This window comes from Melanotaenia boesemani, chromosome 20, assembly GCF_017639745.1.
Source record: "Melanotaenia boesemani isolate fMelBoe1 chromosome 20, fMelBoe1.pri, whole genome shotgun sequence".
In the NCBI taxonomy this organism is placed as follows: domain Eukaryota; kingdom Metazoa; phylum Chordata; class Actinopteri; order Atheriniformes; family Melanotaeniidae; genus Melanotaenia; species Melanotaenia boesemani.
The window spans coordinates 14058811-14080105 of NC_055701.1; the positions used below are offsets into that span (position 1 = coordinate 14058811).

General features: G+C 37.7%; 2 protein-coding genes across 6 annotated transcripts in view; both read left to right on the top strand.

The window, feature by feature from the left end:
* LOC121630706 (heterogeneous nuclear ribonucleoprotein Q-like) overlaps positions 1–2058 on the top strand; it is an 8765-nt gene extending 6707 nt beyond the window's left edge. For both annotated transcript variants that reach the window (XM_041971133.1, XM_041971132.1), the window contains one exon: positions 527–2058. In XM_041971133.1, the coding sequence (XP_041827067.1) occupies positions 527–555 (29 nt within the window). In that variant the 3' untranslated portion in view covers positions 556–2058. The remainder of the gene's footprint in view (positions 1–526) is intronic.
* A 1047-nt stretch (positions 2059–3105) lies between these two features.
* LOC121630705 (sorting nexin-14-like) lies at positions 3106–21295 on the top strand. 4 transcript variants are annotated; one of them, XM_041971129.1, is made up of 30 exons: positions 3106–3478; positions 3604–3769; positions 3856–3976; positions 4167–4240; positions 4551–4629; positions 4716–4759; positions 4847–4934; positions 5012–5096; positions 5174–5330; positions 5414–5489; positions 5683–5727; positions 5841–5921; positions 6837–6951; positions 7156–7311; positions 8052–8176; positions 8741–8799; positions 9919–10065; positions 10738–10870; positions 12340–12526; positions 13001–13084; positions 13351–13451; positions 14794–14905; positions 15096–15136; positions 15346–15465; positions 16188–16311; positions 18935–19099; positions 19185–19280; positions 19407–19498; positions 19771–19827; positions 20967–21295. In XM_041971129.1, exons 2-30 carry the CDS (start codon positions 3627–3629, stop codon positions 21003–21005), a joined length of 2946 nt encoding a protein of 981 aa, XP_041827063.1. In that variant the 5' UTR covers positions 3106–3478; positions 3604–3626; the 3' UTR covers positions 21006–21295. The 4 variants fall into 4 exon arrangements, with proteins under 4 accessions (XP_041827063.1, XP_041827062.1, XP_041827064.1 ...); XM_041971128.1 differs by having other exon boundaries at positions 3110–3478; positions 20964–21295; XM_041971130.1 differs by lacking the exon at positions 9919–10065 and adding an exon at positions 9161–9187 and having other exon boundaries at positions 3112–3478; positions 20964–21295.

Here is a 21295-nt window from a genome sequence, read left to right on the forward strand (position 1 = left end):
AGTAGTTTTTGCTGTGATGATGGACTAGACTTGGGTTTTTCCTATGGCCTTAAAAATGGTCCAAAAAATGGCCTAGCATGGATGAAAAAACTCATGCAGACACTTTGTTCTTTTTAGTCATGGTATTGACAGGAAATATAAGCACTAACTGCAGTATTTCCCTGTAGTTTCCATTGGTTTTAAAAGTATTAAGTTTTAGGCAGTAATAAGGATGTATGTGGGTCTTGTATTATACAACTTAAAATATGTGAATTGGGAAAACTAAACTGAAGATCTTGTAGATATTTTCTTGAAATTAAACCAGCGTACTTGTTCTGTTGCACTTAGAAAAAAACTTAGACCTGCTTAAAGGACTCATTACTGATGTCTCAGGTGTCCTCTTTCAGAGTAACTTGTTTGCCAGCAGACCAAGGTTATTTGTGATCTATATTCTTTAAAGTGGCTAGCTGAGACTCAACAGTAGAACACTAACCTCAGTCTAAATTTCTGCTTCCTTATACCTACTTTCCTTGTTTTTGTCATCCAGCAGGGAAACGAGGCCGAGGGCGATCCTGACCTGTCACAGAGGATACTGACTTGATGTGTGGGGTTACACCGTTAGCTGCAATGGATGTTGAAATGACAAGCAAGACAAAAAAGGTCCAATGATATTCCAGCCTTACAGAAGAAGCATCTTCCCTCCCCTGTTTTTTTTTTTTTTTTTTTTTTTGTCTTCTTAAACTTGCCACCTTAAAAAAATGATCAGAGGATTCTGAATACACACCACAGCCCATTTGCCCTGTATGTAGCCCTGAATCGCAGGGTTCAATGAATTGCCCTTACAATCTACCCCTTCCCTGTCCCTGAACATGCCATTTAAAAAAAAATAATTATTGAAGAAATTGCACTTTTTTAAGTTCTTAGGTTTGAAGTGGCTCAAAGGAGCTTGATGCTATTGTATATTTTTGTGCTAATCGCAATTTTTATTGTCAGAATATCCATGTTATTTTTAATTGTTTGATCTGGATGTTTGAAATATAACATTTGCAGGATTTTAGGGTGTACCCACCTGGCATGGATAAGTCAGGCATTCCAGGAAAGTGGTTCTTTTCAGAACTTGTCTTTTAAAGGGTTGGTTGACTACCTCAGTACAGAGGACTAAACTACCCGGCCTGTACTGTAAATAGGGAAACTATATTGATAAAAGCAGGGCTTGTTTTCATACAAAATATGCACAAGAGCTGCAGCACAAAAACAATGTACTTAATGTAATATAGTTCTTTTAGCTGCAGCTCTGCAGACTGCAAACAGTCAAGCTGGGCATGCAAAACAATCTCATATGATGAGTCTGAACAAGCCCTGCTTTTATCCTATTTTGAACTGAATTAGCTGCCTTGCTTCTTCAGAGTATGTAGTTACTGGTTGTATAGTTTTTCGGAAAATGTTACGTTTTGTAAAGGCTTAAACATCACAGGCATCAACTGCCTTTGATTTAAAAGAAAAAAAAAGAATAAAAAAAAAACAAAAATAAAGCCCTGCAGTGTCCCTTTTGTGCCACTGTATTATTCAATGGGTTTGTTTTTATATTCATACAACACATTTTCAAGTATTGTCAGAATAATGTCAAACAACTAATCATCTTGAAAGATCATGTTAATCTTGTATGATCCCTTTCCAGCTCCCAAGCCAGCAACTACATAGAAGATCCTTTAAAGTTAATCTTGATGGATGACTGAATTGCCATATTTTCCAGTCAGTGAGCATGTGTGCCTAACGTTAGCTGCTATGATTTGGTGAGGGATCATAATTCCATAGTGGTAGAAGGGATACTGCAGTGAATGGTTTCTGTTTCCAGGTATAGCATAAAGGAAACTGCTCTTCAGTCCCAGTTTTCTATACAGTTAACTCCCTCAACAACAGCATAACAACCACCTTTTGAAAAAAGAAAAAAATAGTTAGCAGTTTTAAACTTATTGTTGGTGGCCAACAACGTTTTTTGCATTCCTGCAAATAAATTGTTTTATACTGTAAAATGGAGGTGAGTGTAACTTATTTTTGTAATAAAGTTTTTGATTTCTATCTGTGTCTTACTCTGGTTAAATCATCCCGAGCATCGACCTAATATTTTCTCATAGCCTCTTAGAATGCACGTGTACAGTTTTTTAGTATTGGACAACATGCTGTTCTCTAACAAGATGCATAAACAAAAAAGTGTCAACCATCAATGGACCACTAAATGATCTGTCTCCATGACAACTTGTATCTAAACAATCCTCTTCACATTTTGACATCATTAGAGCAAGACGACACACACTAAAGGGCAAGTTACTGACGCTGACATTTTATGTTGTGGTATACTCTCCACTGTTGGCTTTATTGTCAAATAGTTTTGAATTAAGGAATTATAATTCCAGTATTTACATAAATGTCCTACATTCTTCAGTGTAGCTTCAACATTTTCTGTAAACTAGCGTTGAATATCCCTTTTGTGAGTGATGTAATTTAATGTTAAGTGAACGAGCTACAGCAGGAATTAATCCCAAATCTGGTAGGAAGATAATCATGTCAATGCCTGATATATCTCTAAATAATAGAAAAAATAAAAGGACCCATGGTCTACCTGTTTAGTATAATTCGGAGAATATTAAGTCTGGTAAAAGTTTGTTAGTAAAGTAAACGAACATTTTTGGTGTTGCAGTCAATAGCTGTTAAACTTATTATTTTCCTTAAATCAGGGCCTAGGTTTAGGTTATTTTCCTTGTTTAAGATTGTATTATTGAATTCTTGAGGTCATGGTCCATGATTTAAAAAGAAAAGGATCTAGTGAAGGTAATGCTCCAGTTTATTTTGAGGAAACTGTTCGCCCTATCCTGGATTTCATATTTGGTCTTATGTAGTATATGTCTGGGATGTAAACAGTATTTTTCATGGGACTGAACGAAGCTCCTGGCGCTCCTGGATCTAGGCCGGTTCACTAATCAATATGTTTTCTTCACTGATTTGTCACATGACGAAACTAATGATCGGCATGTTCCAAACGTTGCCTTTTCGTCGTCCGCCTCGTTTTGACTCATACATATATCATTTTTATTATATATACATATTTTTTTATAATAATAAATGCGTCGCATTTACCGCGGTCCTTATAAAACTGTTTAGCTGAACTACAGGAGCCAGTAGCTTCTGCTGGCAGCGCAGCGGAGGTGACATCACGCGTCTCGTGTTGACAACTAGGCAGCAGCCGCTGCTCCTCAATGGAAAGAAAGCACCGCAGCCATTAGCCAAACCCCGACCTTCCTGAGTTTGAGGGCAGTCTATGCAAGACGATGCTGCGTGATTACCGCTAATCCCAACAGCTGTAAACGGGCATCTCGCTTGTGCTACTCTGATCCTCCAAACAGGCAACCCTCGTATCTTTTTTCCCTGCAAATTCATGATGGTGTCGCTTCTGGACTACAGTTAAAAAAAAAAAAATCATAGTAATCACCGTGCATTTACAGTAAGTGAATGAAATCACTGCAACTTGCTCATATTAAAACCTGCTCATTTGAATTTGAGTAGTACGGAGCACCGTGTCGATGCAACACTCCTTTATTTTAAATATATATTTTCTCTGTTTTACAGAAATAAGCTAATGTTTACAATTAATGAGAATGGGGTCCATCACGGCTTATCTACAGATGATATGGCACAGGATGAAGTTGGACCGGGTCAGAGAGCTGGGCCGACAGTATCCAGTCTTCTGCTTTCTGTTGTTGCTCTTATTGCTGTCCACTGTGCTTTTAAATAGGTATGCACATCCGTATTACCGCTCATTCATTACCACAGAACAGGCAACACCCATGTTATCATGCTGCACATGTAATTTGTTTTCAGATATATTCACATTATAATGGTGTTTTGGTCCTTCCTGGCTGGAGTTGTCACTTTCTACTGCTCATTGGGACCTGAGTCTTTACTGCCCAACATCATAGTCTCCATTAAACCAAAAAACAAGGTAGGTCAGTCATCTAAGCCAGTCAGCAAGTAACAGCAGATTAGAGCTGCAGTGCAGTTTCCAAACTCTGCTGCATATTTGCTTTCTGGTAATGCAGACACACAAACAGACATGATAAAATATTTTAGTACTTGAGCAACTGCGGCACGTGCAATGCTTTCACTTGATCTGAGATTACTTTGTTTTGCAGACTTTCCAGCAGGAGTTGTTTCCGCTGGGCCACAGTTGTGCTGTTTGTGGAAAAATTAAATGCAAGAGGCACAGGTGAGTGATCAGGTTATGTTCTAGTGAAGTTGTTTGCAAAAAAATACTCACAAGATTAACTCAGTGTCCACAGACAATATATATTCTCTGGCAAGATATAGGAGATGCTGAGTATATTTTAAATAAAGTGATTGATTTGGAAGCAAACAAAAATGTAAAATAATAACTGTCCGCTGAGTTAAATATAGAAATTTGCTTAATAATCATTATTTTAATTGATCAGGTCATGAAAGATGTTCTAGTGCCTCCATGTGGCCAAAAAGGACTCTAACGCTTCTCTCTCTGATATTATGGTTTTTCTGTGTTGCAGACCGACTTTATTACTGGAAAACTATCAACCCTGGCTTGACCTTAAAATCCCTTCTAAAGTGGATACTTCTCTCTCAGAGGTATTAGATATCCAATAAAACACAACAACCCCCTCCCCAAATCAATCAAGTGATCAGTTAGTCTCATCTTTGTTTTGTTTATACAGATCCTGGAGCTTGTTCTGGAAAACTTTGTGTATCCTTGGTACAGGTATGACTTTTTTTTTAATCACTGAGATGTTTCCAATAGTGTCTGATGTGGATGGCTCAAAATAAAAGGACAGACTTTCTCTTTCAGAGACATCACAGATGATGAAGCGTTTGTCGATGAGCTAAGGGTGACTTTGCGTTTTTTTGCGGCTGTGTTGGTTCGCCGAATCCAGAAGGTGACAGTTAAGATTCTGTGAGCGTAAAATCTTAGGATGCTCCTCGATTAAAATCTTCATTTTCTTTCTTTCCTCAGGTGGACGTGGCTTCTCTCATCACACAAAAACTTCTCAAAGTTTCCATGAAACACATTGAAATAATCAGCAAAGCGAGGCAGAAAGGTATTCCTGATACCATCACAGTAGTTTAACTAATTTCATTATAAAATTGTTGATTTAATTCTTGTTCTATCATGCAGTAAAGAATGCAGAATATCTTCAACAAGCTTCCCTGGAGGAATATGGTCCTGATCTCCATATGGCCCTTCGAAGTCGCAGAGATGAGCTTCTGTACCTCAGGAAGCTGACTGAGATACTTTTCCCTTACATCTTGCCACCCAAGGCCACAGACTGCAGGTATGCACCGCTGCCACGATAAACGTCAGCGTACTCTTTCACTCTCTCATTTACCTGCTGCCTTACATCTTCGCTCCTCTCAGATCTCTTACTCTCCTGATAAGGGAAGTCTTGGCTGGTTCTGTCTTCCTTCCTTCAATGGACTACTTGGCTGATCCTGTGAGTGTAGCCACTATAAAGGGCGGAAATGTAAAGCTGTTGTTACTTGAAGCCTCCTGCTGATACAGTTCATCAGTCAAAGAGTAGATTTGTTTTGTAGTCTGTCACTCTGGGTTATTTTACCATCAGGATTCAACTTGTGTTTTTGTTTTACATTTTTTTAAATAATTTTCTTATTTTTATTATGTTTCAGGATACAGTGAATCATTTAATTTTGATATTTATCGACAACACCCCTGTAAGTATATCTTGAAACTCTAAACCAAATTATATTATTATTATTTATATCATGTTATTGTCAAACATGTTTAGTTTACTGTTGAAAAAGTTGGAAATATTTTCTATCTGCAGCCTGAAGAAGCCACAGAGCCCACTTCAACTTTAGTTCCTTTTCTACAAAAGTACTCTGAACCTCGGAACAAAAAGCTCTCCGTAAGTGTTTCCTTTTTTAAGTGGGTAAATGTAGAGGAAAACATAATTCTTTAAAAAGATTGAGCATAAACAACATAGAAAATCCTGTGAGATGGATGGAATATAAAGTCATCTGATCCCCACTGAGTTTTGAATGTAGGTAAATACATTCTTGAGAAAACAGCAAGACATGAAATTTACAGCCTCGTTTGTTATTGAGAGAAAACTAAACCAGAATACAGAACATTCTAAAATAAACTGGGAAAGCTGTAAATGAACTAATAATAAGATTTTTGTAAAAAGTGACATTATTTTAAGCAGGCACCATTAAATTTTTGATTGTGAGTTTTGATCAAAAGGAGGTTTTGAGGGACAAAGATGGGCCCATGATTGAAATGTTTAAAGGCAGTGTTCATTGAAAGATCAGAATAGGTTTGCATAATTCTCCTCTACACTGCACAATATCACAAGATTCAAAGAATTTCTCATCCTGCACCAAAAACTGTCATTTATCAATAAGTGATGTAACACAAGGGCAAAGGTTGTTGTCAGATACCTTAGTTAAGCACCAAAATACAGTTAAGCTCCCAAATGCCACTTTAAACTTTACTGTAAGAAAAAAAATCCTTATTTTAACCTAATTTTTTCTGAGTTCAGAAGCATCTAATAAAGGTCATCACTCTGTGTTAACATATGTTGTGATCAGACACGTATTCAAGATATTGGATGAGTCCAAAAGTCTTATTTGAAGAATTCACTTAAGCCACCTAATGCTGCCTGTAGTCATGTCAAGCAAAGAAACATCATATCTGCTGTATTTCCATTTAAATCAGGAGGCCTCAATGATTTCAGCAATAAGCAGATGAATATAAAATATAAGAATTCTGTCTGTCAGATGTTTACTCGTCTGTTTTCTCCTCTGTGCTCTCACTTTAGGTGTTGAAGCTAGAGTTAAAGGAAATCAGAGAACAACAGGATCTTCTCTTTCGTTTCATGAACTTTCTAAAACAAGAAGGGGCTGTCCATGTCCTCCAGTTCTGTCTTGCAGTCGGTCAGTATTTCCCATTTAAAATCTGGACCTTGGTTTTTGTCTGCAAAGACTTAAGTATCGCCTGATTTCTGAATGTAAACTACACCATAAGATTTGAAGAAAAGGTTTTGTAATTAGTTATTTTCAAGATGGCTGCCACAGCGATGTGTTATGATCCGTCCTTACACACTGTGACTGCTGTTTCTAATTCTTATGTCTTCTCAGAGGAATTCAACGACAGGATTTTGTGCCCAGAGCTGTCCGACTCAGAGAAGATGATGCTCCATGAGGAAGTGAAGAAGATCTATGAGACTTACTGCTTGGACGAAAGTGTCGACAAGATTCGCTTCGACCCCTTCATAGTGGAAGAAATACGAAACAGTATGTGACAGCAATCACAGTAACATCCCTTTTAGCTGCTATTTGGAGAATTTTTTTTACCTTTTCTTCTTTTTTCTAGGTCTTTGTGATTCCTGGGTGTTCTTGCATGCACAGCTGTTTTTAGGTCTGCCCACAGATTTTTGATGTCGCTAAGATGATGGTACTGTGAGGACCATGGCAAAACCTTCAGCTTATTCATTTTGAATAAGCCTATTTTGGATTTTGAGTCTGTGTGTAGTATCTTAATCCTATTGTAGAGGCGGTGCTGTGATGTTTTCCTCCAGGATTTGCTGGTGTTAAATCAAATCATATCTTTTTCTCATGAAATAATCCATTCCCTAAAAAATTATATTTTGCTATTTCAAGCCCTAAAATGTATATTTTGATTGAATCATTCTACACGATTATGGTTAAACCCTTCACTTTCTTGTGAGGATGTGAAGTCTGATTGGCATCACCTTTCCTAACAAAGACTACAGATAAACCGATCATGCTCTAAGATATCTTCATAAAATGCAATCCAAGATCTTATTTTTGGTCATAAAGCCAACATTTAGCCAGAAATTTAGCCAGAAATGCAAATAAATAAACAAATAATTAAAGTAATCTTTAATTTAAGGCTTTTGGAAATCATCTTCTACTCACTCAGCTGTTTTCAGTAACCAAAGTTTTCAACAGGCATGAGTCTGCATAGCTAAAACATATGTTTTTTTTTTCTCTCTCTCTTTTCCATCTGCCAGTTGCTGAGGGTCCATATGTGGAGGTGGTGAAACTGCAGACCATGAGGTGCTTATTTGAAGCCTACGAGCATGTTCTCTCTCTGCTGGAGAATGTTTTCACCCCCATGTTCTGCCACAGTGATGAGGTTAGTAACTACACCAGGAAATAAATCACCTGTTTATATAAATAGTAACACAATCCAACTTGGTCCAAACTGACTGATTATCTAATATTCAGATATATTTCTATCTGCTTATGTTTCTACATACCTTTTTTAAATATGGTCATTTTACACAAAATCAGTGGTGTGTTGAAACATTTGTATTGTGGGGCGTTTCTTGGAACTAGCTCTGCTAAATGCCAAAGCAGCAGCTTATTTGGAATTCGTTGACTCAGCTGCGCTGTCCTCTTCCGACCTCTCAGCCACCAACCACCATTGGCCCTGCCGTCAATGCCAGACGCGCAACTGGCCAATGAGATGACTCTGGCCTGATGCCAAGCTGCCAAGCCAAATTTCACCCCTCAGAGGCAGTTTCATTGAATAAATCTGGGTGAACCAGAGCTCAGCCATTGTCCACAGCAGGCCACTGCCCTGCATGAATAAAGTGTCATGTAAACATCATATTAGTTGTTCTGTCTTTCTGTTCCTGGTCCTAAATAAACAGAGCAGCATGATTATTATTTACGTTTTCTTTTTCTATGTCTGCAGTACTTTCGCCAGCTTCTGCGAGGGGCCGAGTCCCCTGCCAGAAATTCAAAGATGAGCAGGTAGGTTTTGATTTGTGTGTTTATAAAAAGTTAATGAAAAAAACACACAACAATGAATTCTTTTCTTCCACATCCAGCTCAATTTTTGTTCAGATTTCATTACAGCTTGATATGTTCTTGAAATTTTACAGCTCTCTGTATCTCCATCAGCTCTGCAGGCCACAGGCAACATATTTCCTATGCCTGCTGCTGCACTAAACATTTTATTATTTTTTTTTTTTAAATGGAGAAAATTTTACTTAAAAAAGGAAGGAAGTAAACTTAAATAAGCTCAGGGATCAACTTATGTTTTCCATCACGGGGTGTGGTGTAAAGGTGGCCATGGAGCCGTTCCACTAACTCCTTGTGCATGTTGTTCCAGAAATAGCCTCAGTTTGGATGACATTCGGTGAGTATAAGGCATCGATGTGCTGATCAAACAGTGGCTGGCTTAGCAGGGCTGCACAAAAGAGAACAAAGATGCTTCATTGTTGCCTGAAGAGGGCAATGTACTGCCTTTTTAAAGCAACCTCACTAAGGCCTGGACCCACTGCAGTCAAGTTAATAGGATAATGATTCATAATTTTAAAGGCATTCTAGTATAATACTTAGATTTTTCTTTATTTGGAGCTTGTTTTGTAAAATTGACAGCAGTGACCTTATTAATCAACCTTATCAGGACTTTTGCTAGTTTAGGAGTTAGTTTTTTTTTAACTTGCTTCCAAAATTTCAGATAAAGCAGCTGTAATTTTTAGGGGAGAAGGCTACTTTTATGTCACATTTTTCATATAATTCAGGAGCTGTCATGTTATGAACACATTTTGCTGCGGCATCGATTCTGCTGCTCAAAGGTGACCGATATGACAGCAGGTAAAAGCTTTCACTGGTGCATTCACAGAATCTTATCTGCAATAATTCTCCAAAAATCAACCTAAACTCCCTCATATCTGCAACTGAGAAACCCTCTCCACTCTGCCTGTTTGTTCGCACGTTACTCCATATACGTATGGCCACCACCGTGCTGTGTGTGTGACTGAATGTCCACTCTGATTCCGTAACTACCATACTGCCTGCCCTGATATGATCCACGGTCCTCTCCCTCCACTTGCCCATGGGGATGTGACCCTGTTCTGCTTATAGTTCCTGGGACTGGAGCCCCGAGTCCCCGTCCTCACTCTTCACCACCTCTGGCAGCTCTTCACCTGCATCTTTTAACTCCCTCCATGCCCAGTCCACGTTCACAAACTTCCCATACGGCTCGCTATCCCACCGCCACTCATCTCCCAAGTAAGTCAGGGTCCATCTGTGTGTCTCAACACGGTGTGCTGTCATGATGTCTTTTTTTCTCCCATTGTGACCCCCATTCCCAGACAGACCTGCATGGAAGTCCAAATGCATGGAAGCCTCTGCTTTTATTTGTCATGTGTCCCGTCTCTACTTTTGCTGCAGCTAAAGACTCGTCTGTTATTGACGATGTAGTGACTTGTCTGTGTTCAGTTTCTTGCGTATCAGATCTGTCACCATGTGCTATATGGTGATTTTTATCTCTTAATCTAACACACTCACACTGGGCACCTGTGGTGTTGTGTGCCTTGTCTGGTTGACTGGTAACTGATCATAGAATATTTTTCAATTGTTAAAGTTAGTCATCCCCTTCAAACTAGACATCAGTCCATTAAATCAATGCTCACTGCTTTGTGCTGTTTTTTGCTTTTGACCCAGCAGCGCTTTACCAGCATCCCAAGCTTTTGTCATTGCAAAATGACTGTGAAGTGACATTTTGGCCCGGGTTTGTCTGTCATAGCTTTTTCCCTCCCATGTACAGTTTTGCTTTCAGTACAGTGTGCTGCTTCCTCTCCTTTATGGCTCTTATCTCATTGCTAGTCTTAACGCCGCATGTGCTTCACTAAAGCTGTGCACATCTCCTCCATCAGTCATTGTTCAATATCCTCCCTGCAGGAGCACGTCAAAGAGGGGCGAGTCTTTTGGGATCAGTCGCATTGGCAGTAAGATCAAAGGAGTGTTCAAGAGCACGACTATGGAGGGAGCCATGCTGCCATCCTATGGGCTGGTGGAGGGAGAAGATGATATGGTGAGAATAGAAATAGTCTGAACACTCATTAGATCTTAAAAGTTTTTGTTTTAATGGTTTGAATTCAAATCTTGTTCCTCATATTGACAAAGTTTAAAGCAACACTGCAATTTGACAAAAATAAATAGAAATAACTTAGATTTAGATTTTCCTTTCTTTATTTTTTTTTTATTTTTATTTTTGTAAATTCTAGTGGGAAATTCTCACATTGAAACACTCTTCTACACCACTAAAATGCCATATGGGGGTAATTTTTAGTGAAGAAAGTAGATCAATCTACCTTCCTTATTCAAACTCCGGAATTTTCCTATTTGATTATATCTCAGGTTTTAGACTCATATCAGCGCTGCTTCAAAACATCCACAACTCCAGAATAAATCTTCAAGGAAAATCAGAAACATGTTTTATATTTTGATAAATATGCAGTGATGGGAAACAAGACCCTAACAGTAAAGATGCATGGTTATACACTTGTCCCCTGCCCTGCTGTATCATTTTAAATTATGTTTCTATAAATAAAGTAAATAATTGATCTTGAACAGGGATTTAATGGTGCATGGCTGCACATTGTGGGTTTGCACTCAACAGAAGTTTGTGTTTCTTTTAAAGAGCAAGACGTGGACAAAATTGGTCTCTGTTGGAGAGAATTGAAACAGGTGTAAAAAGCATTTTAAAGATCAAGGAGCTCTCTTAATGGGTCAGGGGTGAAGTTCTAGAGAAGTACAGATAAGGGTTAGATGATTAAAAAATAACTCCAAAATCCATCAGAGCACCATTACATCCATTATTAGAAAATTGAAAGAATGCAGCACCACAGTAAACCTGCCAAGAAAGAGCAGACCACCAAAACTCAGACTGTACAAGGAGAGCATCGACAAAGAGGCCAAGGATAACTCTGAAGGAGCTGCAAAGACCCACAGCAGAGATTTGAGTGTCTGTCTATGGAGCTTCTATAAGCTGTAGACTTCCCAGAGCTGTACTGTATCAAAGAGTAGAGGAAAAATATTTCTGAAAGAAAACCCCCCAAATTACCAGGTTTGGAGCTCAGATCATAATTGAAATAATTATAATTGTTTTGCCACAATAAAAAAAAAAAAAAAACAAGACTGAAGTGGAAAGCAGATAACTCGTAAGTATGGAGGTGGTAGCCTCGTGCTGTGTCTTGGAAGGAGGTCATTATGAATGAATGATTCTATTCAGAGACTTGAGAGGTGGACAGAAGTCGGCATCTGAGTGCTTTAAGGAGAAACATTTCCAGTCCAGCTGTAAATGCTGAAAATAGAAAGCAACAGAAGGCTACACATTAGCATGTATGACTAAATAAACACTTTTTTCCACATACCCTATAAAAATCCATTTTTTATTCCATGGTGTAGGACATCAACATAAGAAAAATGCCAAAGGATGGTGAATACTACTACAAAACATACACTGTTTTCTTGACCTTGTTCAACTTTTCTCTGTTAAAGGTGGAAGAAGCCATGATGGTGCTGGAGGACGACTCTCCCATGGAGGCAGCCTCCACCCCGAGCACTCCTCGAAACCTGTCAGCCTGGAGTATCACAATCCCCTACATTGATTTCTACGATGATGACGTGAAGAGGGAGAGGATTCCTGTCTTCTGTATCGACGTAGAACGTAACGACCGGAAGGCAGGTCAGCCTTCGCAGACCTTTTCTCTCTGTCTCAGTGCCATGTTAAAGAAGCCATTCTGCCTCGCTGTGTGAGCTTTGTTGTCCTTTTCAGGAGAATTTAAATTGGTTAATTTGTGATGTTACTGTCAGTTGTTCTTCAGCGAATAAACTCAAAGCGAATTATTTTATAGCATTATTCATGTATATGTTATTAAGCATCAGATCATCACTTTCTGAGTGAATATCTGTTAAAGGGCTATGAATATTAATAATATAACATTTTCAGATTAGAATGTTTAATTATGGCCACTTTGTTATATGAAAATCAAACAAAAAAGTAGAATTTAACATCTCTTAGGGGTCAGGGGGAGAAGATATGACAAGCAAACCGCATCCTCTTATTGCAACTTGGAACTGTCACCATGAATAACTGCATTTGTGGAAATGTGATTGTGCTGATTTCATTTATTAAGACTTAATATTTGTTTTCCTCCAGTGGGGCATGAGACTGAGCACTGGTCTGTGTACAGAAGATATCTGGAGTTTTATGTCCTTGAATCAAAGCTCACTGAATTTCATGGTAGGTTTTCTGCTTTTTGTTGCTGCACTTTGTTCATGAGATCTTGTACTTTTTATTGTCTAATGGGGGAATATTTTATTTGAAACAGATCTAGATAATTTAAACCCATTAAATCCAAGTGATCGTAAATTAAGTTTAATGGTCTTGTTGCATTGTTTTAGAGACTTGACTTTTTCTCTTGAAATAAAAAAGGGTTGTTGTTCTTTTTATTTATTTAACCAGTTCTTTTTTTTTTTAATTCTTTTTCTTAAAATTCTCCCTTGTAGGTTCATTTCCGGATGCACAGCTGCCCTCAAAGAGAATAATTGGTCCTAAAAATTATGAATTTCTAACATCCAAGCGGGAAGAGTTTCAGGAATACCTGCAGGTAATATATCTGAAGGAACTTTAAAGTCTGGATTTGTCAGCTTATATGAAGTAAAGTAGAGATTGATGGGTCTGGATGAGAGCCTAACTAAAAGCAGGCTCAGATTCTTATTGATTAGTTGCATTATAACATAACATTGTTCCAATAAAATGTGACTTAAGTCTCTTGTCTCATGTGTATGTGAGTATAAATGATAAAGCTACTCTGCCTTTACTTGGTAGGTAGTACATTGGTGTAAATGTTACATACAAGTTTACTTAACATTTCATTTCAGGTCTTTATTCAGAAAATAGACTAAACTCAGATGGTTTTCAAATCTACCGATTATCTAAAACCACACTATTCCTCACAGCAAGAAGAAATGCAAACAGCTTTTGGAGTTTTTCTACGTTACTTTAGGTGAAACTGGCCAGATCCACGCTCTTGTACGCAGATCTTTTCTCTCACATTTTACAAGACTAGAAGTAGATATGCAGCATTTTAACATCCAAAAGCATTGCTTTTGGTGACTTTTACTGTGTTATTTTGCTAAACTTTGCATTCATTTTTAGCAGGAATGGAGCTGACAGTGAATGATTGCATGTGAATGCAGACTACAATTGTTCATTGACCAAGAGCAAAATAAAAAAGCTCAGTTCCAAACCCAACAAGATAAAAATTTAAAATTTCCCATCATTAAAAATGCTTTTCCCACAATTCTAGTAAAAATACTGAAAGGGTTTAAAACTACTTTCTATAGGAACATGAAGCAGCCTGTTTAGGCCTTTCTGTCATCAATGTTAACGTCTCACATCCAGTCAAGAATTTGCTCAGATTTAATTGTCGGATTAACAACTTTTTGAACTTCACCAGATTTAGTCAAGTAGGAGGTTCCCCACAGCATGAGCTCCTAGATTCAGTGTAAAAGACAAGCCAGTTTACTTTTAGGTAACTATGTCTGTAGACCATAAGGTGCCTTTAACTTTTAATGAACCTTATTGACTCTATAGATTATTAATCAAAGCCTGTATTGCTTACAAAATGTGTTTATGCACCTACTGACTAGAAGGGCTTCATTATTTTCAATTGATTTAATATATATAAGTGAACATACTTATATGTAAAATACAAAAGACGGCTGGACGGTCGATCACCACATAATCAGAAGCAGTAAAACGAAAGCAATGACATTCACTGTGATGGATTGCTAATGTGTATGAGTGTGAATGTGTAATGAGTCTGCAGCTTGACATTCAGGGTTTGCTGAAATTCATCCTCAAGTTTGGAGGCTGAAAAGTGACAGAATAACTGAATATTACAGCTTACAACACTTGTATGTTTTTTTTCTTTACTTTCTTTGTAGAAACTTCTTCAGCATCCTGAGCTGAGCAACAGCCAGCTGCTGGCTGACTTCCTGTCTCCACATAGCATGGAGTCCCAGTTCCTAGACAAGATGTTACCTGATGTTAATCTCGGTACAGTATGAGGAAGCTTTTTTCTTTTCTAGATGTTAGGAATGTGACAGAGACAAGTGAGATAAGTGATTCCTGAACAACAGGACACTGTTTAATCAGGCCGACCTTGGGTTGCAGTGAAAATGCACATTTGAGAGACAAAAAGTGACAGAAGCATAAATCACTGAGATTAAATATTTATGTTTCACAGGGAAAATCATTAAGTCAGTGCCCAGCAAACTGATAAAAGAGGTAAGGAATGCATTCATTGTGGTGTGTTTGTGTCTATAATTTTAGAAACCAGTTTCTTTTCCCTTTCTTTACTAAACAAATGTTCATGACTTTTGTGTTTTTAGATCTTTAGTTACAAGGGTCCCATAAACATCTTGCATGACACATAAACCCATGAGAGTAATAATAGGCCATTTCATACAGATAATATCCTGTTCTTTTTCATTCAGAAAGGGCAACATCTGGAGCCTTTCATCCAGTCTTTCTTCAACTCCTGCGAGTCTCCCAAACCCAAACCCAGCCGGCCTGAGCTCACTATCCTGAGCCCCACCTCAGAAAATGATAAAAAGGTAGGGAGTCTGAATTTTTCAACATTATTCTGCATTTTTCTTTATTTCATGTCAGTCCTTTGGAGTGCAAAAGCACAGATACTGTAGCCCAAGATATGATTGTCAAATAAGAGCCTCTCAGAGGATTGAAGTAAGTGTTCAATTATTTTTTTCCTATTAGTCCAGCTTTCTGGACCAAATGAGTTAAGTTGTGAAACTGCTGTGATTCTACAAGCTTTACACATTTCAAACTATTTCTGGTTGATTTTTTTATTCATTTTTTATAGTTATGATCCTAGTTCAGGGTCACAGGGAAGCTGGAGTCTATCCCAGCATTTAGCAGGCGAGAGGCCGTCCATCGCAGGGCCAAAACAGACAAACAACCACTCATGCTCTCACACTAGGGTCAATTTAGAGTGATCAGTTAACCTAACATGCGTGTCTTTGGACTGTGGGACTAACCAGAGTACCCGAAGATAAAAGTCAAACCCCTCCGAGGCTCGAACCAGTGACCTTCTTGCTAAACATCACACAGCCAGAAATCGATTTAACCAGTGTATCAGAACTGTGCAGGGATTAAAAATGCAATGTCATGCTATGAACCTCTCATAATACAGGTTGTAAAACATATTCAGATTTTACTTCTGTCAGTCATTCTTTGCTGGACATGCTCTTAAAACTGAACAGCTAAAACAATGGGTGTTTTAAAGGTCTCCAATTTAAAATTTAGTCCCTTTCTACAGCTCTTCAATGATCTGTTCAAAAACAATGCCAACCGATCAGAGATGACAGAGAAGAGACACAATCTGAACTACTTCATGGAAATGATCACTGTTGAGGGAGTGTATGACTACTTAATGTATGTGGGTAAGTGTAACCTTGTTTATTCCATTTATCACTTTACTTTTGGTATTAAATGCATTATGAATTAATTTTATGTCTTGAAGCTCATAGGCACAAAAAATAATCGAGAAAAAATATTTTGGTGCTTTTTGTGTTTTGTCTTTTTCTTTAGTGAATTTTTTAGTTTTTCTTCACATATAAAAGACGTAAAAATTTTGGTTCCTCCTTTGTTGTGTGTAAAACTGCTGTGTATTATTCAAGGACATTTAGAGACGTAGGTGTCAGCACACCTGAATGTTCGGCTAACCCCCCCGAATGTTTTTTGAATACCACCAGACCTCAAAACAAAAATAATTAGAGAGACATATCTGCTGTAATCACTTGTTTTTGGATATTAGAAGATTTAATGTGAGGAGGAGCTGGAGAAGGTGTTGATCCCATAACTACGGCTTCATCTCGAGGGAAAAATAAATCAAACTAAAAATGCTCACATTCTCAGAAATACAGTGTAAAGACACAATTCATGTTGTGTTCAGATATGCAGGGAAGTTTGACCACATATGGTAAATGGTCTGTATTTATATGACACTTTTACTACTATACACTACCGTTCAAAAGTTTGGGGTCACTTTGCCATGGGATTCAATACGGAAGTGACCCCAAACTTTTGAACAGCAGTGTGTGTGTATATATATATATATATATATATATATATATATATATATATATATATATATATGTATGTATATATATATATGTATGTATGTGTGTGTATGTATATTTATATTAGTGAAACAAATTTGGATTTGAACTGGGTTCAGGCAATTCATACATTTTTTGTCAAGTAGGTAACTTTAATCTTAGTATTCTAAATGGGGTTTAATATGTATTTTTCTGTGGAACTGCTGTAAGTTTTCAGTCTTTATTTGAGTAAAAGGATGTGGAGCCACTTTGATGTATGCGATGCGCCTCTGTTCGATCCCCTCATGCATCCTTCATATCAGCTGAAGATATCCAGGTTCCTCTGTAAAAGAAGAACTTTTATCTCTTAAAACATCCCAAACAGAAGAACACAAACCTTATAGGTGAACACATAGCAAGAAAATCCTCTCTTTAGACTTCTAAAATGTCATTGTAACTCATTTGGAGTAGATTTTTTATTTTTGTTTTGCGTTTAACTAAAGAAAAACAAGCCAAAATCATCTAAAGGAAAAGAGTTTCTATAGTGGAACAGCAGTGCAATGCCAGGTCAGTCTCATAGTTAGAAGCCCAAATTTGTCTGTAATGTTTTCTGAAGCTTTGTTAAATAACTAAAAGTAATGATTTAATATTGTATTAAAAACATGCAGTGTTATGCAAAGGTCTTGGGCCACCCCTTGTTTAATCATGTCTTTTCAGCACCACCGGAACCTTCTGAGGCAAATCTTTCTCTTTAAGTAGTTCTCAGAAATTCTTCTCCAGACTTTTTGAAGGACTTTCTAAAGCTCCTCTTTGGATGTTGACTTCCTTTTGTTTTGTTCTTTGTCAAGATGATCTCACACTGCTTCTATAACTTTGGGATCCATCTATTCATCAGACTTCATGCAAACATCAGCCTTTTCTCCTGTTTCCCTTCATCATGAATGGCTTCTTGTCAGCAACCCTTTCATGGACAATACTTCTAAACAGGTTCCAGTCTCTCATGTCCTGTCAGGTCTTCCTATTTTCTTAAGGACATTACTTTTAGATATGTTCATCTGGTGTAGATAGTTTTTATGCCTTTATGACACTTCTTATTTTGTCCTCTACTTGTCCACTTTCTTCAAAATGTTTAGGGACACACCATGCTGAGATAGGCTAACTTTTTAGCTAAAAGCTCTTTCAAAAATTCAAAAATACATTTTTATGTTTGTCAAAATGTTCTAGTTATTGTTTTTGTAAATAAAAGTAAAGAATTAGGAAAAAAATTTCGTCTTTGTTACAGCGTTCTAGTGACAAACTACCTTAAAGATCCAGTTTAACACCAGTTCTTTGCTGAGTTGTGTGTGTGTAGACACAACACTGGGCCCATCCTGTCTTAGATGTATTTTAACCTTAAATGAGAGAAAAACAAAACAGTAAATATCCAAAGAAAAATAATGCATCATACTGTAGTATTTCTATGGTTGTAGTTTGAGCTGACATACCCAAAAGTATTTCAACCATGGCAGGATTGTATCCAGGCAGTCATGTCTGAGTATCTCTGAAACCAGTTTTTGGGGAAAAGAAGAGTCCTGTTAGTGGCATTGCTGTAATTAGAAAGGTATTTATGTTGAAAACCATCAGAGGAGAACGATTTGACTGTAGATAACAGACTTATTTGAGTGAAGTAACTTTTCTATATTCTTAATGACCTGAATAGTAATTTTATATGATGCAGCTCCTCAGTGTTACAGCTTTGTGATGCAGCCAGAAGGAATTTAAACTGTTAAGGGAGGTGGCACTTACTATCTCATTTAGGTAACAGATTGACATTCAACTTGTGTTACTGTGGTTGTTTGTTACTGAACAATCAGTGTTCCCTAATGAGCCATCATCAGGTCATGCCCACTCCCAGACCACTGATGTAGAAGCCAGTATTTACACAAACATCTCAATCTTTCTTTCTCTTCCTCCTCATTGCTGACAGGACGAGGTGTATTTCACATCCCCGACTGGTTGCATCACCTTCTAATGGGTGGCAGGATCCTTTTCAAAAACACCCTGGAAGCCTACACAGATTATTACCTACAGTACAAACTGAACCAGGTGGTCCAGGAGCACAGGCTGGTGTCTCTCATCACCCTACTCAGAGGTAGACTGCACTGATTCTTCCATCAAACACTGGGAACATATTTTTGTGAGTCTTTAAATTATGCACTAATTCTTTGCCTTCATAGACGCAGTTTTCTGTGAGAGCAGCCCACCCCGCTCGGCCCATGAAAAACAGAGCAGAGCTAAGAGGACATTCGAGGAGATGATGAGCTATATCCCAGGTATTCATTGATTACTTCTTGTTGGTGTTTTGTAAAATCTAGACCACCTTACTTGCTGCTTTTTCACTTTCATGACAAATGTCTGGACATGTGGTTTAAGTGTTGTTTTGGCTTGGATTTACAAAGATATTCTGGGGAAATGTATCGGAGAAGAGGCCAAGTATGAAGGAGTACGTCTTCTTTTCGATGGACTCCAGCAGCCAGTTCTCAACAAACAGGTTCATGACCAATTTTCTCCTCATTTTCAGTGTGTTTGGCTGTGAGTGAAATAAGATAAGTTCAACCAAGTGAAGCTGTGACTGTACATGAAAATTAAAAATGACATTGGATCTAATTTCCTGTTGTGTATCACTCAACATGCACACTCATACCACAGTATTGGGATGCAGTGTAACAGCAATTTCCCCTGTTTTCCTGTATTTTTAGACTTTATTTAAAGGTTAATAGAGTTCTTGTTTTTTAATCTTTTCCTGATTTCTGCTTTCCTCAGCTCACATATGTACTGCTGGATATTGCCATTCAAGAACTTTTCCCAGAGCTAAACAAGGTAATCAATAATAGCCTGGTATAAAAAAAAATCACCACTAAGGCTTGATATCCACTTATTAACCCATTATTCATACACCATTATTATTTGCAAGGAAAGATAAGGTGTGTTTTATTTTTTTTTTACTTCAAAGGAGGGATACTCTATCCTCTTTCTGCAAACAACACACAGGTCTACATATAATTATTAACTTTGATCCCATTTTCATGTGCTAAATGATGAAGTCTTAATTCAATTTAAGTTTCCTAGGGAGCTTTTAATGTTGTCATAATTAAATATTTTAGTGGTTTGGAAACAGAAAAATCACTTGACTTTGTTTTTACCAGCCATATAAAGCATTTACAGTCTGCTTTTGATGTTGTACATCTTGTCGGATTCACCTTGGTGAAGATTCAATGCACAACACAACTTTAAAAGGAGCAGCTTTAGAGAGAGTAAAAAGGTACCTTGGTTTTCTCATTGACAAGCATTTGGCATTCAGACAACATATTAAAAAACCATGGCATCTAAACTCAGGTTGAAACTAGGTTTCTGTTTGAGAAATAGATCCCGTTTCTTCTTTAGTGTGAGGAAGCATCTGGTGTCTGCAACCTTACTGTGTTGTGCTTTATATGGGAGCCTCAAACAAATATCTACTCTGTTTAATCTCTGTGTATCACTGTGCTTTGAGGTTCAGGTTGCAATTTTCTAACTCATCACTGTTTTCTGTGTGCTAAAACTGGCTTTTCATCCTTAAATGCCTGCAGGGAAATACACTGGTTTATAAAATTCTTTTTGGGCTGCTTCCTTCATATTTGTGAATCTATCTTTAAAGGACCCAAGGCTGTTATGCCCTGTGCTCTTGTGATTTTTACAATTTCACTCTCCCTCGTGTGTGCACTGAGCTAATGAAAAGAGCATTTAGTTTTATTGCACCATCAGCAAGAAATAGAGCACAGAATTACTTGAAATTGTCTAAACTGATTCACTGGAAGTCTTCTGCGCTATCTTAAATGGCAAACAACATGAAACCACTGGGTTGTGCTTTTCTGATTAATAAGAGTAAGAAAAGTATGTGTAATAACTGGAAACACCTGTATGCTTAGAGCTAGTTGTTCCTGTTGTTGTTCTAACACCTTCTTTTCTAATCTTCTCAGCAGGTACAAAAGGAGACGTCTCTGATGGCTCCGTGGATGTAAAATGTAAAGTGATTCCTTACCTTAGGTTAACATAGTGGTCTACCATCAGCTCATCCTTTGCCCTGAAACACAGACCCTGGTATTAACATGCATTTTAGGTTATCCACAGTACAAGTAGAAAGCACCAAGAAGCTCAATCCTGAGCTACATTCAGTGACCTGAACCACAGTCTTACGTCTTTGGTGTGACAAACATTTTCTGTGTTACGTGACAGATGGAATATTAGAAACAAACGAAAGAATAAAAAACAAAATGATAGATTTATTACTTTTTAAATGCTCTGAGTGCAA

Bases quoted from the DNA above. Each gene is read 5' to 3' on its own strand.
- LOC121630705 (XM_041971128.1), top strand. From the start codon at position 3,627: ATGAGAATGGGGTCCATCACGGCTTATCTACAGATGATATGGCACAGG. The intron at 5,097-5,173 runs GTATTCCTGATA...TCTATCATGCAG, and splicing joins CAGCAAAGCGAGGCAGAAAG to TAAAGAATGCAGAATATCTT. The intron at 5,922-6,836 runs GTAAGTGTTTCC...CTCTCACTTTAG, and splicing joins CTCGGAACAAAAAGCTCTCC to GTGTTGAAGCTAGAGTTAAA.